The 15,297-nt window shown below is 40.4% G+C and overlaps 2 protein-coding genes across 2 annotated transcripts in view; both read right to left on the minus strand.

Moving 5' to 3' along the window:
- The window catches only part of slc7a2 (solute carrier family 7 member 2), a 396,413-nt gene that overhangs the window by 5,608 nt on the left and 375,508 nt on the right, over positions 1–15,297 (minus strand). The window lies entirely within an intron of this gene.
- LOC133649220 (uncharacterized) overlaps positions 1–15,297 on the minus strand; it is a 31,033-nt gene that overhangs the window by 1,859 nt on the left and 13,877 nt on the right. The window contains exon 5 of the mRNA XM_062046052.1: positions 2,579–2,828. Coding sequence (XP_061902036.1) covers positions 2,579–2,828 — 250 coding nt within the window. The remainder of the gene's footprint in view (positions 1–2,578; positions 2,829–15,297) is intronic.

Below are 15,297 nucleotides of genomic sequence, written 5' to 3' on the forward strand. Positions count from 1 at the left end.
TGAGCACCGGCTCCCCCCAGGGCTGCGTCCTGAGTCCGCTGCTGTTCACGTTGATGACCCATGACTGCTGCGCCAGGTCCACTACTAACCACATTGTGAAGTATGCGGACGGCACGACAGTAGTGGGCCTCATCCGTGACAACAACGACATGGACTACAGGGCAGAGGTGAAACATCTGGTTGACTGGTGCAGAACCAACAACCTGGTCCTGAATGTCAACAAGACCAAGGAGATCATCGTTGACTTCAGGAAGCACCAGTCCAGCCACGCTCCACTCTACATCAACGGCACAGCGGTGGAGATAGTAAGCAGCACCAAGTTCCTGGGGGTGCAGATAACTGACAATATAACCTGGTCCCTACACACCGGAGCTCTTGTAAAAAGAGCTCAGCAGCGCATGCACTTTTTGCGTGGGATGAAAAGAGCACAGCTCCCTCCCCCCATTCTCACCACATTCTACAGAGGCACTATAGAGAGCCTACTGACCAACTGCATCTCTGTCTGAACTGGAGCCTGCAATGCCTCAGACTGGAAGTCTCTCCAGAGAGTGGTGAGGACGGCGGAAAAGATCATCAAGACTCCTCTTCCTCCTATCCAGGAGATCGCAAAAATCCGCTGCCTGACCAGGGCTCAGAAAATCTGCAAAGACTCCTCCCACCCCCACCAAGGACTGTTTTCACTGCTGGACTCTAGAAAGAGGTTCCGCAGCCTCCAAAGCAGAACCTCCAGATTCTGTAACAGCTTCTTCCCTCAGGCCGTAAGACTCTTGAACGTATCATAATTAAATTATCCCCTCAACTCCCCGCAAAATGGATTAACTCGCTGGAATAAAAAAGACAATATAACATACATCCATAAACGTGGACGCATGTGAAAAAGTGCATTATATTTATCTGTACAGTAATCTATTTATTTATTTATTTTATATATATATATTTATATATATTTATTTATTTATTTATATATGCACCTTATTGCTTTTTTATCCTGCACTACCATAAGCTTATGTAACGAAATGTCGTTCTTATCTGTGCTGTAAAGTTCAAAACTGAATGACAATAAAAAGGAAGTCTAAGTCTAAGTCTATTGACAGTTTAACAATATGAACACAATATTTCAACTAGTCGCTGATTTTCTTCTATTGGATACAATAAGTTGAGCAAAATAAAGTAAATAACTAAACAGAAGTGAAAACTACTATCTACTAATTCAAATCCTTCAAAGTCCTACTGTGTCTAGGGAATTATTATCTGAGTTTGTAAAGTTAAAAACCCCCACAAAAAATGATCTTGGGAAAATAAAAATATTGACCTAATCACTCTAGTATCGATCACTACCCTTGGTATTCACACCAACAATTGATGGATCAATCCGCCCTCCTCTTACATGTCGTGTACATATTATCCTCTCTCGACTCTTTTTAATCTATGTTTTAATTTCCTGTTATACAGCAGGGAAGGGATTCACTGGGCCCCATTCCAGGGTGCGTCTTGCATGAGAGGATGGTGAGGGGTTACTCATTTTGTAATGCAGTCTGCTGAAAATGATGGAAAGCGCCACACTGCAAAGTTGTAATTGCCACAAAACACATTTTAAGCTATTTAACACTCTATTGCTAAAGTGAATAGTGGTCCCCTAATTCGTCACATTTCATGTGTCAGGTAAAATGTGACAAATGGGGCCATATGAATCCCCTTCCTCCTGTAAGCTGCTTTCTTTCTGCTGTAACGTGGTTCCATCTACACTGCTTAAGCTTTACCAAGCACTTATGTCTTGGTGTTGTTCAAAGCTAGCTTAGTAGTTAGCATAGCTCTTAGCATCCCTGCTCCTGGCTTGCTCCCGGTGTGCAACATGTTTAGCCTCGTTCTCCAGTGATGATGTTAGATTATTATGATACTAAGAAAATCAGTTTATTTGCCATAATGGAGGTGATTAGGATTAACGAAGGGGAGCGACTCCACACTGGAGACACATAATTAGCTGCGAGCTGCTTGCCAGCTGGGGGACTAAAAAAACATACAGGGTCAGCCAGAGGGGTTTTGTTGTTTGTGATCGGCATTTAAGTTAATAGTTAAAGTACCAATGATGGACACACACACACTAGGTGTGGTGAAATTATCCTCTGCATTTGACCCATCACCCTTGATCACGCCCTGGGAGGTGAGGGGAGCAGTGAGCAGCAGCGGTGGCCGTGCCCGGGAATTATTTTGGTGGTTTAACCCCTAACCCTTGATGCTGAGTGTCAAGCAGGGAGGTAATGGGTCCCATTTTTATAGTCTTGAACTTACGACCTACCGATCTCAGGGCGGACACTCTAACCACAAGGACACTGAACATTAAAAAAGACACTGAAAAGATATTAATTAAATCAAACGATTCCCAAGCGCGGCCACCGCTGCTGCTCACTGCTCCCCTCAACAAGGGGATGGGTCAAATGCAGAGGGTAATTTCACCACACCTAGTGTGTGCGTGACTATCAGTGGTACTTTAACTTTCAACGAAAATGGTGATCACGTAAATTTGCACAAAAATCTGATACATACTGATTGGCACATCCCTAATCTGGAACATTTGTACCTGCATCAAGTCAGCCACAGCCAGGTTCATCATGAACACCACCGCCTTCTTGGTTTCCCGGATGTAAACCCTGAACACCCACAGTGCCAGGATGTTCCCCAGCAGGCCCGGTATAAGGATGACACTGTACACCACTGCGTACACGTGGTGCTGGTATGTCCTCAGCTCTCCTGTGTTATTGCAGCTGTCGTTCATGGTAAACCACACGCAGCAAAGAACTGTGCGAACACGATGCACTCCGAGCTTGTATCAGGAATCTTGTCCCTCGTCCTGTGATGGCGGGCGTGTACGGTCTGCATGTCCATGGCAGCTGTCCATCATGGTGAAGAAGAGCTCGTACTTGGACTCGTGGCTTTTAGCCTCAGCAACATCCCAGCAGGATATATGTATATCGTATTTCAGTGACGAGGAAAGGGTTCCTTGATAGAGGAGAGAAAATATCATATGAAAGATTTCTCCTTAGGTTTGCTGGATCAGAAACTCAACTTTTCCGTGTGACTTACCTCTAAATGACGCTGAGTGAGCCTGCTTTGCTTTGAAGACAACCTGTAGTGATGCAAAAGAAAACTTACATGATCTCAGCAAATGGTGCGTGTGGTCTTAAACATACAGACATATGTAATGACAGCATTTGCGGTGGCAGTTGCAAAATATATGCAAAGCTGCACGCTTCCATGTAATGCATGCACATCAGCCAACAATGAGCCAGTGACAAACCTCTCGGCACAAAGCATCAGTGAAACCACAGCGAGGCCTACAAGTTATGATTGTGGTTACGCAGTGGTGTGCCGTCTCTGCTGGCCTAACATAACCAGAAATCCTGATCATCATTAAAGATTAGGGATGTCCGATAATGGCTTTTTGCCGATATAAGATATTCCGATATTGTCCAACTCTTAATTACCGATACCGATATCAACCGATACTGATATATGCAGTCGTGGAATTAACACATTATAATGCCTAATTTGGACAACCAGGTGTGGTGAAGATAAGGTCATTTTTAAAAAAATATATAAAAAATGATAAATAAATCAAAAACATTTTCTTGAATAAAAAAGAAAGTAAAACAATATAAAAACAGTTACATAGAAGCTAGTAATTAATGAAAATGAGTAAAATTAACTGTTAAAGGTTAGTACTATTAGTGGACCAGCAGCACGCACAATCATGTGTGCTTACGGACTGTATCCCTTGCAGACTGTATTGATATATAATGTAGGAACCAGAATATTAATAACAGAAAGAAACAACCCTTTTGTGTGAATGAGTGTAAATGGGGGAGGGAGTTTTTTTGGGTTGGTGCACTAATTGTAAGTGTATCTTGTGTTTTTTATGTTGATTTAATTAAAAAAAACAAAAAACGATACGATAATTTTAAAAAACGATACCGATAATTTCCGATATTACATTTTAAAGCATTTATCGGCCGATAATATCGGCAAGCCGATATTATCGGCCGATAAATACATCTCTATTAAAGATAAAAGTAATTTTTTATTTACTTTCCCTAAATATCTAAAAGTATTCATATTCTCTTCATGTCATACTATGCTCCTTCCAGTGCTGTTGTTTTTAGGTTATAGAGTTTTTATCCAATCAGAATTCAGCTCGCTTATGTTGCCATGCTGTACCAAATCTGCCTAGAGACTTCAGAATCAACAATGCGGGCGTCCGTGCACTGTAAGTGAAAGGACACAAACATTCTAACAGACGGTTGCGATAGCCAATCAGATCACGAGTTGTTGTCAGTAAGGCCTTCTAGATGGCCTGGCCCTAAGGCAGATATATATTGTGATGTTATGAGCAGGGTAACATAAGAACTCCATTACCCAGCATGCCACAGTAGTGAAGCGCATGCGCAGTAGCCCCGTTTAGGTTGTTCAATGTAGACATATAAATGCTTTAAAATGTAATATCGGAAATGATCGGTATCGTTGTTTTTTTTGTTGTTTTTTGTTGTTTTTTATATTAAATCCACATAAAAAACACAAGATACACTTACAATTAGTACACCAACCCAAAAAACCTCCCTCCCCCATTTACACTCATTCACACTCATTCACACAAAAGGGTTGTTTCTTTCTGTTATTAATATTCTGGTTCCTACATAATATATCAATATATATCAATACAGTCTGCAAGGGATACAGTCCGTAAGCACACATGATTGTGCGTGCTGCTGGTCCACTAACCTTTAACAGTTAATTTTACTCATTTTCATTAATTACTAGTTTCAATGTAACTGTTTTTATATTGTTTTACTTTCTTTTTTATTCAAGAAAATGTTTTTAATTTATTTAACTTATTTTATTTTATTTTATTTTTTTAAAAGGACCTTATCTTCACCATACCTGGTTGTCCAAATTAATGCCACGACTGTATATTTCAGTATCGGTTGATATCGGTATCGGTTGATATTGGTATCGGTAATTAAGAGTTGGACAATATCGGAATATCGGATATCGGCAAAAAGCCATTATCGGACATCCCTAGTTCTAAGTAACAATTTTCCCTAAGGTTATATTTCTCCTCTTTTGTTGAGAAGAATTTATGTATGTTCTTGGGTAGCAGGTTATAGTTTGTTTTGTGCATTATATTAGCTGTTTGCAAATGCACCAAATCATTGAATGTCAATATTTCTGATTCTAAAAATAAATGGTTTGAATGTTCTTCAATATTGTGTATTATTCTACCAAACCTCTTTTGTAACACAAGTGTAAGTGGAAGCAAACTGTTGCTGATTGGCCAGAATGTCTTAAGAGCAAGGCTTTGCATCAAAACCCGCTTTTTGAGTGCAAATATAAGAATATTTCCTTAGAACTTTTCAGTTTTGGTCAACAAACATGAAGCATGTTTGTTTAGCTAAAATCCAAAACAGGTTTATGCATTATTTATAATGTACATAATTTAATTTTGTTACCATAAACAAATAAAAAATTGATGACATTAAAGATTAAAGTGAAATTAGTGTGTAAATATTTTGATAACAAAGGTGCTTACACTAAATATTCTCACCAAAGTGAAAAGCATTCACTTTTATTTTCATTTTAAGGCCGCATACTGAAATGTTAAAGCATTTTGATATTTTTTTTCATTTTGTAATAAAAAAATGAAAATGCTAAAAAATGGTAAAAACATTAATTTTACGTATAGTATGTGTGTATAGGACAAAACGTTGTTCCGCTTTGTGTGACAAAGAGTCATCGAAATGTCAACTTTTTCTCATTACATTACACCTATTTGCTCTTTCTTCTAAAATGTTTCCTAGGTGTACTTCTTACTTTTTCCAATAAAGTAACCTAACCTAACTTATTCTAAATCGAATCATAATTTTAAAAAAATTGTAAAAAATATAGAATAATAATTAGGCCATCTCCACCCTTACACGCATATTGATTGATTGATTGATTGATTGATTGAGACTTTTATTAGTAGGTTGCACAGTGAAGTACATATTCCGTACAATTGATCACTAAATGGTAACACCCGAATAAGTTTTTCAACTTGTTTAAGTCGGGGTCCACTTAAATTGATTCATGATACAGATATATACTATCATATATACTATCATCATAATACAGTCATCACACAAGATAATCACATTGAATTATTTACATTATTTACAATCAGGAGTGTGGAGGGGGGGTGGGGTGGGGGTGTGGGGGGGGGGGTATATGGACATCAAGTAGTGGACATAGAGAGAGAGAGAGAGAGAGAGAGAGAGAGAGAGAGAGAGAGAGAGAGAGAGAGAGATCAGAAGGCATAAGAAAAAGAATCTGCATTTGATTGTTTACATTTGATTATTAGCAATCCGGGGAGGGTGTTAGTTTAGGGTTGTAGCTGCCTGGAGGTGAACTTTTATAGCGGTTTTGAAGGAGGATAGAGATGCCCTTTCTTTTATACCTGTTGGGAGCGCATTCCACATTGATGTGGCATAGAAAGAGAATGAGTTAAGACCTTTGTTAGTTCGGAATCTGGGTTTAACGTGGTTAGTGGAGCACCCCCTGGTGTTGTGGTTATGGCGGTCATTTACGTTAAGGAAGTAGTTTGACATGTACTTCGGTATCAGGGAGGTGTAGCGGATTTTATAGACTAGGCTCAGTGCAAGTTGTTTAACTCTGTCCTCCACCTTGAGCCAGCCCACTTTAGAGAAGTGGGTAGGAGTGAGGTGGGATCTGGGGTGGAGGTCTAGAAGTAACCTGACTAGCTTGTTCTGAGATGTTTGGAGTTTAGATTTGAGGGTTTTGGAGGTGCTAGGGTACCAGGCGGTGCATGCGTAATCGAAAAAGGGTTGAACGAGAGTTCCCGCCAGAATCCTCAAGGTGCTTTTGTTGACCAGAGAGGAAATTCTGTAGAGAAATCTCGTTCGTTGGTTAACCTTTTTGATTACCTTGGTTGCCATTTTATCACAGGAAAGGTTATCCTCTAGAATGGAACCTAGGTAGGTGACCTCATCTTTCCTGGTGATGACACTGTCACCTACTTTTATGGTGAAGTGATTGACTCTCTTAAGTTTGATGTGGGACCCAAACAGGATGGATTCTGTTTTACCCAAGTGGATGGATAGCTTGTTGTCAGCGAGCCAGGTGCAAGTTCTACAGAGCTCAGCACTGAGGATTTTCTCCACCTGTGACTTGTCCTTGCCGGATACCAGCAGGGCAGAGTCATCCGCAAACAAAAACAATTCACAGTCACATGCCGATGACATGTCGTTTATGTATATTAGGAACAGTAAAGGTCCCAATATACTGCCTTGGGGGACTCCACAGCTCACCGAGAGGGGGGGGGACACGGTGCCGTTCACCTCTACCACCTGCTCCCTCCCCTCCAAGTAAGACTGCATCCAGCTCCAAGAGGTTTTGTTAAATCCGATTGCTCTGAGCTTATCCAACAGTATAGCGTGGTTAACGGTGTCAAAGGCCTTCTGAAGGTCCAGCATGACCATGCCGCAGTATTTGCCCGCGTCCACCTCATGTTTGATGTGGTCGGTCAGATGGAGAAGGCATGTGTCAGTGGAGTGGTTAGTTCTGAAGCCGGATTGGAATTTGTACATGAGTTTATTAGTGGCAAGGTAACTATCGACCTGTTCATAAACTATTTTCTCCATTACTTTCGAAATGGAGCTGAGAATAGAAACAGGTCGGTAGTTGCCAGGTTCCAATTTGCTTCCTTTTTTAAAGAGGGGAGTTACTCTTGCTATCTTAAAATCTTTTGGTACTTGGCCTTGTGTAATTGATAGGTTTATTATGTGCGTGATGATCGGGGCAATGATGGAGGCAGAGTCCCTGAGGAATCTGGAGGGAATATTATCAAGGCCGGTGGCCTTGTTAGGGTGGAGCGCGCTCAATTTTTTAAACACCTCATCAGCTGTGACCATTTCTAATTTGAAATCATTGTTGGATACTCCTAGCTTAGGTTATACAGCAGCAAAGAGAAGCTTTTGCAACCTATAGCAGGTTCTAAAAAGGTTTTATTATCATTTTTATACCAAATATTATATTGTGAGGATCGGTTTGAATCGAGAATCGTGTTGGATCAAGAATAGATTCTGAAGCAAATCAGTCTATTAAATGTTACGAGTGCCTCAAAGGGCTTCACAAACTCACAATGACATTCCGTTATCTAAACCCACATTTAGGCAAGGAAAAACTAAAAAAAAAAACAGATGGAATCGGCACCCCAAAAATGGGAACTGAATCGAATTGTGAGTTGTTGTAATATTCACATACTTACTTTAAAAAATTATTTTTTTGGTGTTGCTTTTTTTGCTTGATTTTATTTCGACAAGCTGCTGTGGGCCAACAAAACTTGAGCAGTGAAGTGAAATTAAAATTATTATTTTGTAATGGAAATAAATAAGAATATCAATTCGGATGTGAATAGATTTTTTTTTTGTAAAATGTGTTTGTAAAAATGAATACGTAAAAATCTGCTTGATCCAATAATCAAATGCATACATTAGGCAATTGTGTAGTAATATGAGGCCATTATTCACACATTCATGTTCATACCATGTTCGACCCCGAAAGGGACAAGCGGTAGAAAATGAATGGATGGACAGCAGCAAGTTTACATTAAAAACAGTAAACAACACATAAAACATCAAATTTACAACATCAAAACTTGCTCACATAACACATGTGCATACAGACAAGGTAGACTGCAGTCCTTTCATAGAAGCTTTAAACTCATTCAATGTAACAAGGGTTTGAAGTTTAAAATTCGATTGTAGGTTATTCCAAGCCTTCGGTGCTGAAAACCTAAATGCTTTCTTGCCCAGTTCAGTTCTTACTTTGGGGACGACACATTGCACAACATTCATTGAACGAAGATTGTGACTTCCTTGTTTCTTTGTTAAAAGACAAGATAGATAAGATGGAGTGATACCCAGAATGGTTTTGTAGATGAAAACATACCAATGATTGAGGCGTCGAGCACATAAAGATGTCCAGTTAACCATTGAGTATAACACACAATGGTGAGTAAGGGGAGCGCAGTTAGTGATAAATCTCAGTGCCCCGTGGTACACACCATCCAGCTTGTGGAGACAACCAGCAGTAGCATTCATGTACAACCCATCTCCATAGTCAATGACAGGTAAAAAGGTTGTTTCCACCAATTTCTGTTTCACAGTAAAAGAAAAGCAAGACTTGTTTCTATAATAAAATCCCAGTAAAAGTTTCAGTTTTTTTTTACAATATACTGAATGTGCTCCTTAAAGGCCTACTGAAACCCACTACTACCGACCACGCAGTCTGATAGTTTATATATCAATGATGAAATCTTAACATTGCAACACATGCCAATACAGCCGGGTTAACTTATAAAGTGCAATTTTAAATTTCCCGCAAAACTTCCGGTTGAAAACGTCTATGTATGATGACGTATGCACGTGACGTCAATGGTTGAACCGGAAGTATTGGAACACATTGTATCCCAATACAAACAGCTCTGTTTTCATCGCAAAATTCCACAGTATTCTGGACATCTGTGTTGGTGAATCTTTTGCAATTTGTTTAATGAACAATGAAGACTGCAAAGAAGAAAACTGTAGGTGGGATCGGTGTATTAGCGGCTGGCTGCAGCAACACAACCAGGAGGACTTTGAGTCGGATAGCAGACGCGCTATCCGACGCTAGCCGCCGACCGCATCGATGATCGGGTAAAGTCCTTCGTCGCGCCGTTGATCGCTGGAACGCAGGTGAGTACGGGTGTTGATGAGCAGATGAGGGCTGGCGTAGGTGGAGCCCTAATGTTTTTATCATAGCTCTGACGAGGTCCCGTAGCTAAGTTAGCTTCAATGGCGTCATTAGCAACAGCATTGCTAGGCTTCGACTGGCGGCACAGCATTAACCGTGTAGTTACAGGTCCAGTGTTTGGTTCGGTGTCTCCTGATAGTAGTATTGTTGATCTTCTGTCTATCCTTCCAGTCAGGGGCTTATTTCGTTTGTTTCTATCTGCATTTAAGCACGATGCTATCACGTTAGCTCCGTAGCTAAAGTGCTTCATCGATGTATTGTCGTGGAGATAAAAGTCACTGTGAATGTCCATTTCGCGTTCTCGGCTCTCATTTTCAAGAGGATATAGTATCTGAGGTGGTTTAAAATACAAATCCGTGATCCACAATAGAAAAAGGAGAAAGTGTGGAATCCAATGAACCCTTGTACCTAAGTTACGGTCAGAGCGAAAAAAGATACATCCTGCACTGCACTCAAGTCCTTCACTCTCACGTACCTCATCCACAAATCTTTTATCCTCGCTCAAATTAATGGGGTAATCGTCACTTTCTCGGTTCGAATCTCTCTCGCTGCTGGTGTAAACAATGGGGAAATGTGAGGAGCCTTTCAACCTGCGACGTCACGCTACTTCCGGTACAGGCAAGGCTTTTTTTAATCAGCGACCAAAAGTTGCAAACTTCATCGTCGATGTTCTCTACTAAATCCTTTCAGCAAAAATATGGCAATATCGCGAAATGATCAAGTATGACACATAGAATGGATCTGCTATCCCCGTTTAAATAAAACAAATTCATTTCAGAAGGCCTTTAAAACTCAAGTTTTCAAATAAAATGTTAAATCTTGGCAAGTGGCAAAACACTTATATAATATTGTATTAATGCAACAGATAGGCTTGTGGGTATAAGCATAAAAAATATGAAATATGTTTATTTTTTTCCTGCTGCTCTTATTCTCACGGTAATGTAGAAAACACATATGGAAAGTTACTATTTTTGATCACCTGCAAATGTCTGAAAGCCCCCACAGTGATACAGAATGGTGACTTCTGCCTCACCTCAAACAGGTCAAACAAGCCACAATAGAAATGCTCTATTCCCCCCCCATGTTTCATATTTTGTCATACTTTCGAAGGGGTTTAGGGGGTTTTCCTTGCCCTCACAATACAAGACCCATTTCCACTGATTGCAATTTTATTTCATATGATATTAAACGGATCTACAACCTCTGCATCAGAAGGAACTTTGTATAATGGCCTTGTTCTGAATAATAATACATCCATGCAGCTGCAAAGGCTGTGCAATAGACTACTCTAAAGTACATATTCATATTCATAATGCTGTTCCTTGAGAATATATACTTATGAACATGCCTGCTTTTGTGTGATACTGTGAGTCCACAACATTAAAATCACTTAAATAATGAACTCCCTAAAACATTTGGGTATTCTTGTTATGAGGCAGACCGCCGATGGTTTCTTCCACTACCTCCATCAGGGTTTGCGGACAGTCTGTGGTGGGACATGGTGGACACATTATCCTTATTTTGAAGCGTATTTAGCTTTCAGTCCTGCATGGAAAATGCATATTTTTCCATTTCATACACACTCGATACTTAAATATAAATTAAATATAAAAAATTCAACCCCCACAGTAAATGACACCCATTTTCTGACAGTTTGTAATATTTGTGTTGCGATACAGTAGTACTGTACCACAATTTACAAGCTGAACTGGTTCTGTTAGAGCGCTCTTAAGTCAAAACATTTGTATCTCAAATCAAATTTGCTCATTGACATAAATTACAATAAAAAAACCTTTAATATGCCTTTTAAAAAGAAAAACAAACTTTGAGATAATAAATAATGTATAAAAACAATATACTAGAAAGGTAGTACTAACAACTACAGTAGTTTTATGAAGTAATATATTATTATCGGACAATATTTACCTTGGAGAATATATTTCTACTGTACCTCCTTCAAGCTGCTTCTCTGTCAAACACACTATCAGCAGCTCTTTAATATTTTCATGGATAAATGTCCGCCGTTTATATATCATTTCAACATTCTTGGCTGGTGTTATTGACTCATTCTGCTTCAGTATGGTGCAGACGAGCAGCAATACGTTCAAATTGCTTTGCCAAGTAAGCGAGCCACACGCACGGTCTGTCATGTTTTTGATGATTTATTTCTTTAATTCAATGCATACAATCCGAATCTTCTGCTGAACTCTCTCCTTCACTCAATTTCTCCCTTCCCATGGTTGGAAAAGAAAGTTATGTCGATCTGCAGCTATAATAATAATAGACCATATGTTTTGGGTAGAATGTACGGAGTTCACTGTGACATTTGCGACGCCAACTAGCGGTGGGGATGTTTGTAATTCAACTTTTAGCCAAGTCACAGCTCTTATTTCAAAACTCTCTTAAGTCGGAGCACTCTCAAGTTGAGGTACCACTGCATTTATTTGGTTTTGGTTTTGATGATTCATTGCAAACTGTTTACAGCGATGAAGTTTGAATAATTTCAAGTGCGACTGTACTCACCGTATAAGTACCAATGATTGTCACACACACACTAGGTGTGGTGAAATGTGTCCTCTGCATTTGACCCATCCCCTTGTTCCAACCCCTGGGAGGTGAGGGGAGCAGTGGGCAGCAGCGGTGCCGCGCCCGGGAATCATTTTTGGTGATTTTTTTAATTTTTTAATTTTTTTTATTTATTTTTTTTATAATGTCCTGCCCAGCTTCTCGGGCAAATCATATAGCAGATGTAGATGCCCATATCGGCTGTTCAGATTTACTTTACAAAAGAGAAGTGTAGGATACTTCTCTTGTTGCCTTACTTGTATTTTGACTTTATTAAATGTATTTATATTATCATTTGGTGCAGCAGGGGGAAGCCAGACCCCAAGCCAGCAAGAGACCACACCCCACACGGACAGAAAGGCGGGACGCCCCGCCCGAGGGGCCCGGAGACCCCCCGCAACCGGACGGGAAGACCGCCCCCGCCCCACCGGCAACAGGGCCCCCACGAGCCCCCCCCCCCCCCCCTCCCCGGAGAGCGCGGCAAGGCCAGCCCACGGCCACCCCACCCAAGCCGGCCGCCACAGGACCACCCAGCACGGGGCCACAGGAACCACCCACCCCACCCGCAGGGACCCCAACGATGGAGATGGAACAACCAGCAACCGCCCCGCCGAGTCCCCCCCCCTGAGGTAGGGGAATAAATAAATAAAATAAATAAATACATAATAATAATAATAATAATATTAATAAAATATATTTTTTTTAAAAAGGGGAAAAAAAAAATAAAATAATTAAATCTATTTATAAAATAAATAAATAAATAAATAAATAAAAAAAGAATTAAAAGAAGATCACAGACATGCTGACACACAAGGTCGCTACCCCAACAACTGGCCGACTCGCAGCACCTCGGAATACCCTGCAGCACCAAGCCACCACAGTAGACGCAGGGACCAGACCCAGCAGGCCCCAACCAAGACGGCCACCCGGAAGGGATGGACGGCGGGACCCATTTTTGGTGATTTAACCCCCAATTCCAACCCTTAATACTGAGTGCCAAGCAGGGAGGCAATGGGTCCCATTTTTATAGTCTTTGGTATTACTCGGCCGGGGTTTGGACTCACAACCTACCGATCTCAGGGCGGACACTCTAACCACTAGGCCACAGGTCACAGTGAGGGTGGCCGTATAAACAACTTTAGCAATGCGTCAGATAATTGTAAGGCAGACAATATTTCAGGACTTCAACAACAGTCTTAAAAACAACTCTTCTAAACCAGCTGGGACAAGAAACATATCTTGCTCATTGTTGGTAGGAGGAAGTGGGCACACAATACCCTTGTTCTTGCACGTGTACTGTACCGACAGAACCACACACACACACACACACACACACGCACACACACACACACACACACACACACACACCACATAACTCTCATTACTCACAGCACATGCGGTATGAAGCATGGCTCCACATTCCAAGCACCCGCCAAACCTTACACTTTTTCTTCAGCGGCAGAAATCAATATAAGTTATGAGTAATAGTTATCTACAAGATCTCACCTTTGTCTTCAGCCTCAGAAGGGAAGTAAGCAGAACCATCAGTCATCCTATCACCGCTTCTCTGTTTCAAACTCGGCCATGAAGCCGTTTGTTGTCGTTATGTGACTATTTCCGCACATTAGTACTCTCTTTATGTGTCTCTGCCTTTGTTTCACTTGTCTGTCTGCTGCTTTTCAGCCCACTGAGTTTCCTGTGAGTAAGGGGGTGTGGTTTACAAGACTTTTTAACACAGCTGGTATTTTGTTCAAGAGCTAAGAATTTTTTTCCGCTGAGGACAACTAACTGCAAAAAAAAAAAAAGATATGATTATTTTGCAATATAGTGACAAAAAACAGATTTCAGAAGATGCAACTGTGCTGCAATTCGAGTCAATGAGGGGGAATATCTGACATCTGGCAGACCTAGAGGGCGCCTGTTGAGCTGGAGAATATTCAACGTCGTCCCAGACCAAGCAGGTGTTTTATGGTTTGGAAAACAACTGCTGCCAACTGTCATCAAGTTCAAAAAGCACTCACAGCTGCTTTGTTCAGCAGTTAGAAAGATAAAAACACAACATTTGAGATCAACTCTAATAATACAACAACAACAAAAATAAAGCTGCACAATCTAACATAAAAAAAACCAAACTACATCACAATCCTGCAGGCCTTTGAAAAGATAGTTATTCTTAATTGCTTTATTTAAACAGCATGTTTATTGAGCGCTGGTTTTAATACTTTGTTCACCCCCACAGGTGGGTAGTAACGTGTTACATTTACTTAAGTAACTTTTTGGATAAAGTTAAAAAGTTAAAGTACCAGTGATTGTCACACACACACTAGGTGTGGTGAGATTATCCTCTGCATTTGACCCATCACCCTCACCCCCTGGAAGGTGAGGGGAGCAGTGAGCAGCAGCGGTGGCCGCGCCCGGGAATCAATAATAAATTATAAACTCTACTTGTCAGAGCAGTTCCAATGCACATACTTTTTTTACTTTTACTTTAATTATGCAAGGAAGTAATCAACTAATTTATCATAAGCGACTTTGGGTATTTAGAAAAGCGCTATATAAATCCCAGGTATTATTATTATTATTATAATCGAAGCGTGATTAATACGATTTAAAACAAATTAATGGTTCTAAAGTAGAGATGTCCGATAATGCCTTTTTTGCCGATATCCGATATTCCGATATTGGCCAACTCTTAATCATCCATTCCGATATCAACCAATACTGATATATACAGTCGTGGAATTAACACATTATTATGCCTAATTTTGTTGTGATGCCCCGCTGGATGCATTAAACAATGTAACAAGGTTTTCCAAAATAAATCAACTCAAAAAAATGCCAACATGGCACTGCCATATTTATTATTGAAGTCACAAAGTGCATTTTTTTTTT

This window comes from Entelurus aequoreus, linkage group LG04 (assembly GCF_033978785.1).
Source record: "Entelurus aequoreus isolate RoL-2023_Sb linkage group LG04, RoL_Eaeq_v1.1, whole genome shotgun sequence".
Taxonomy (NCBI): Eukaryota; Metazoa; Chordata; class Actinopteri; order Syngnathiformes; family Syngnathidae; genus Entelurus; species Entelurus aequoreus.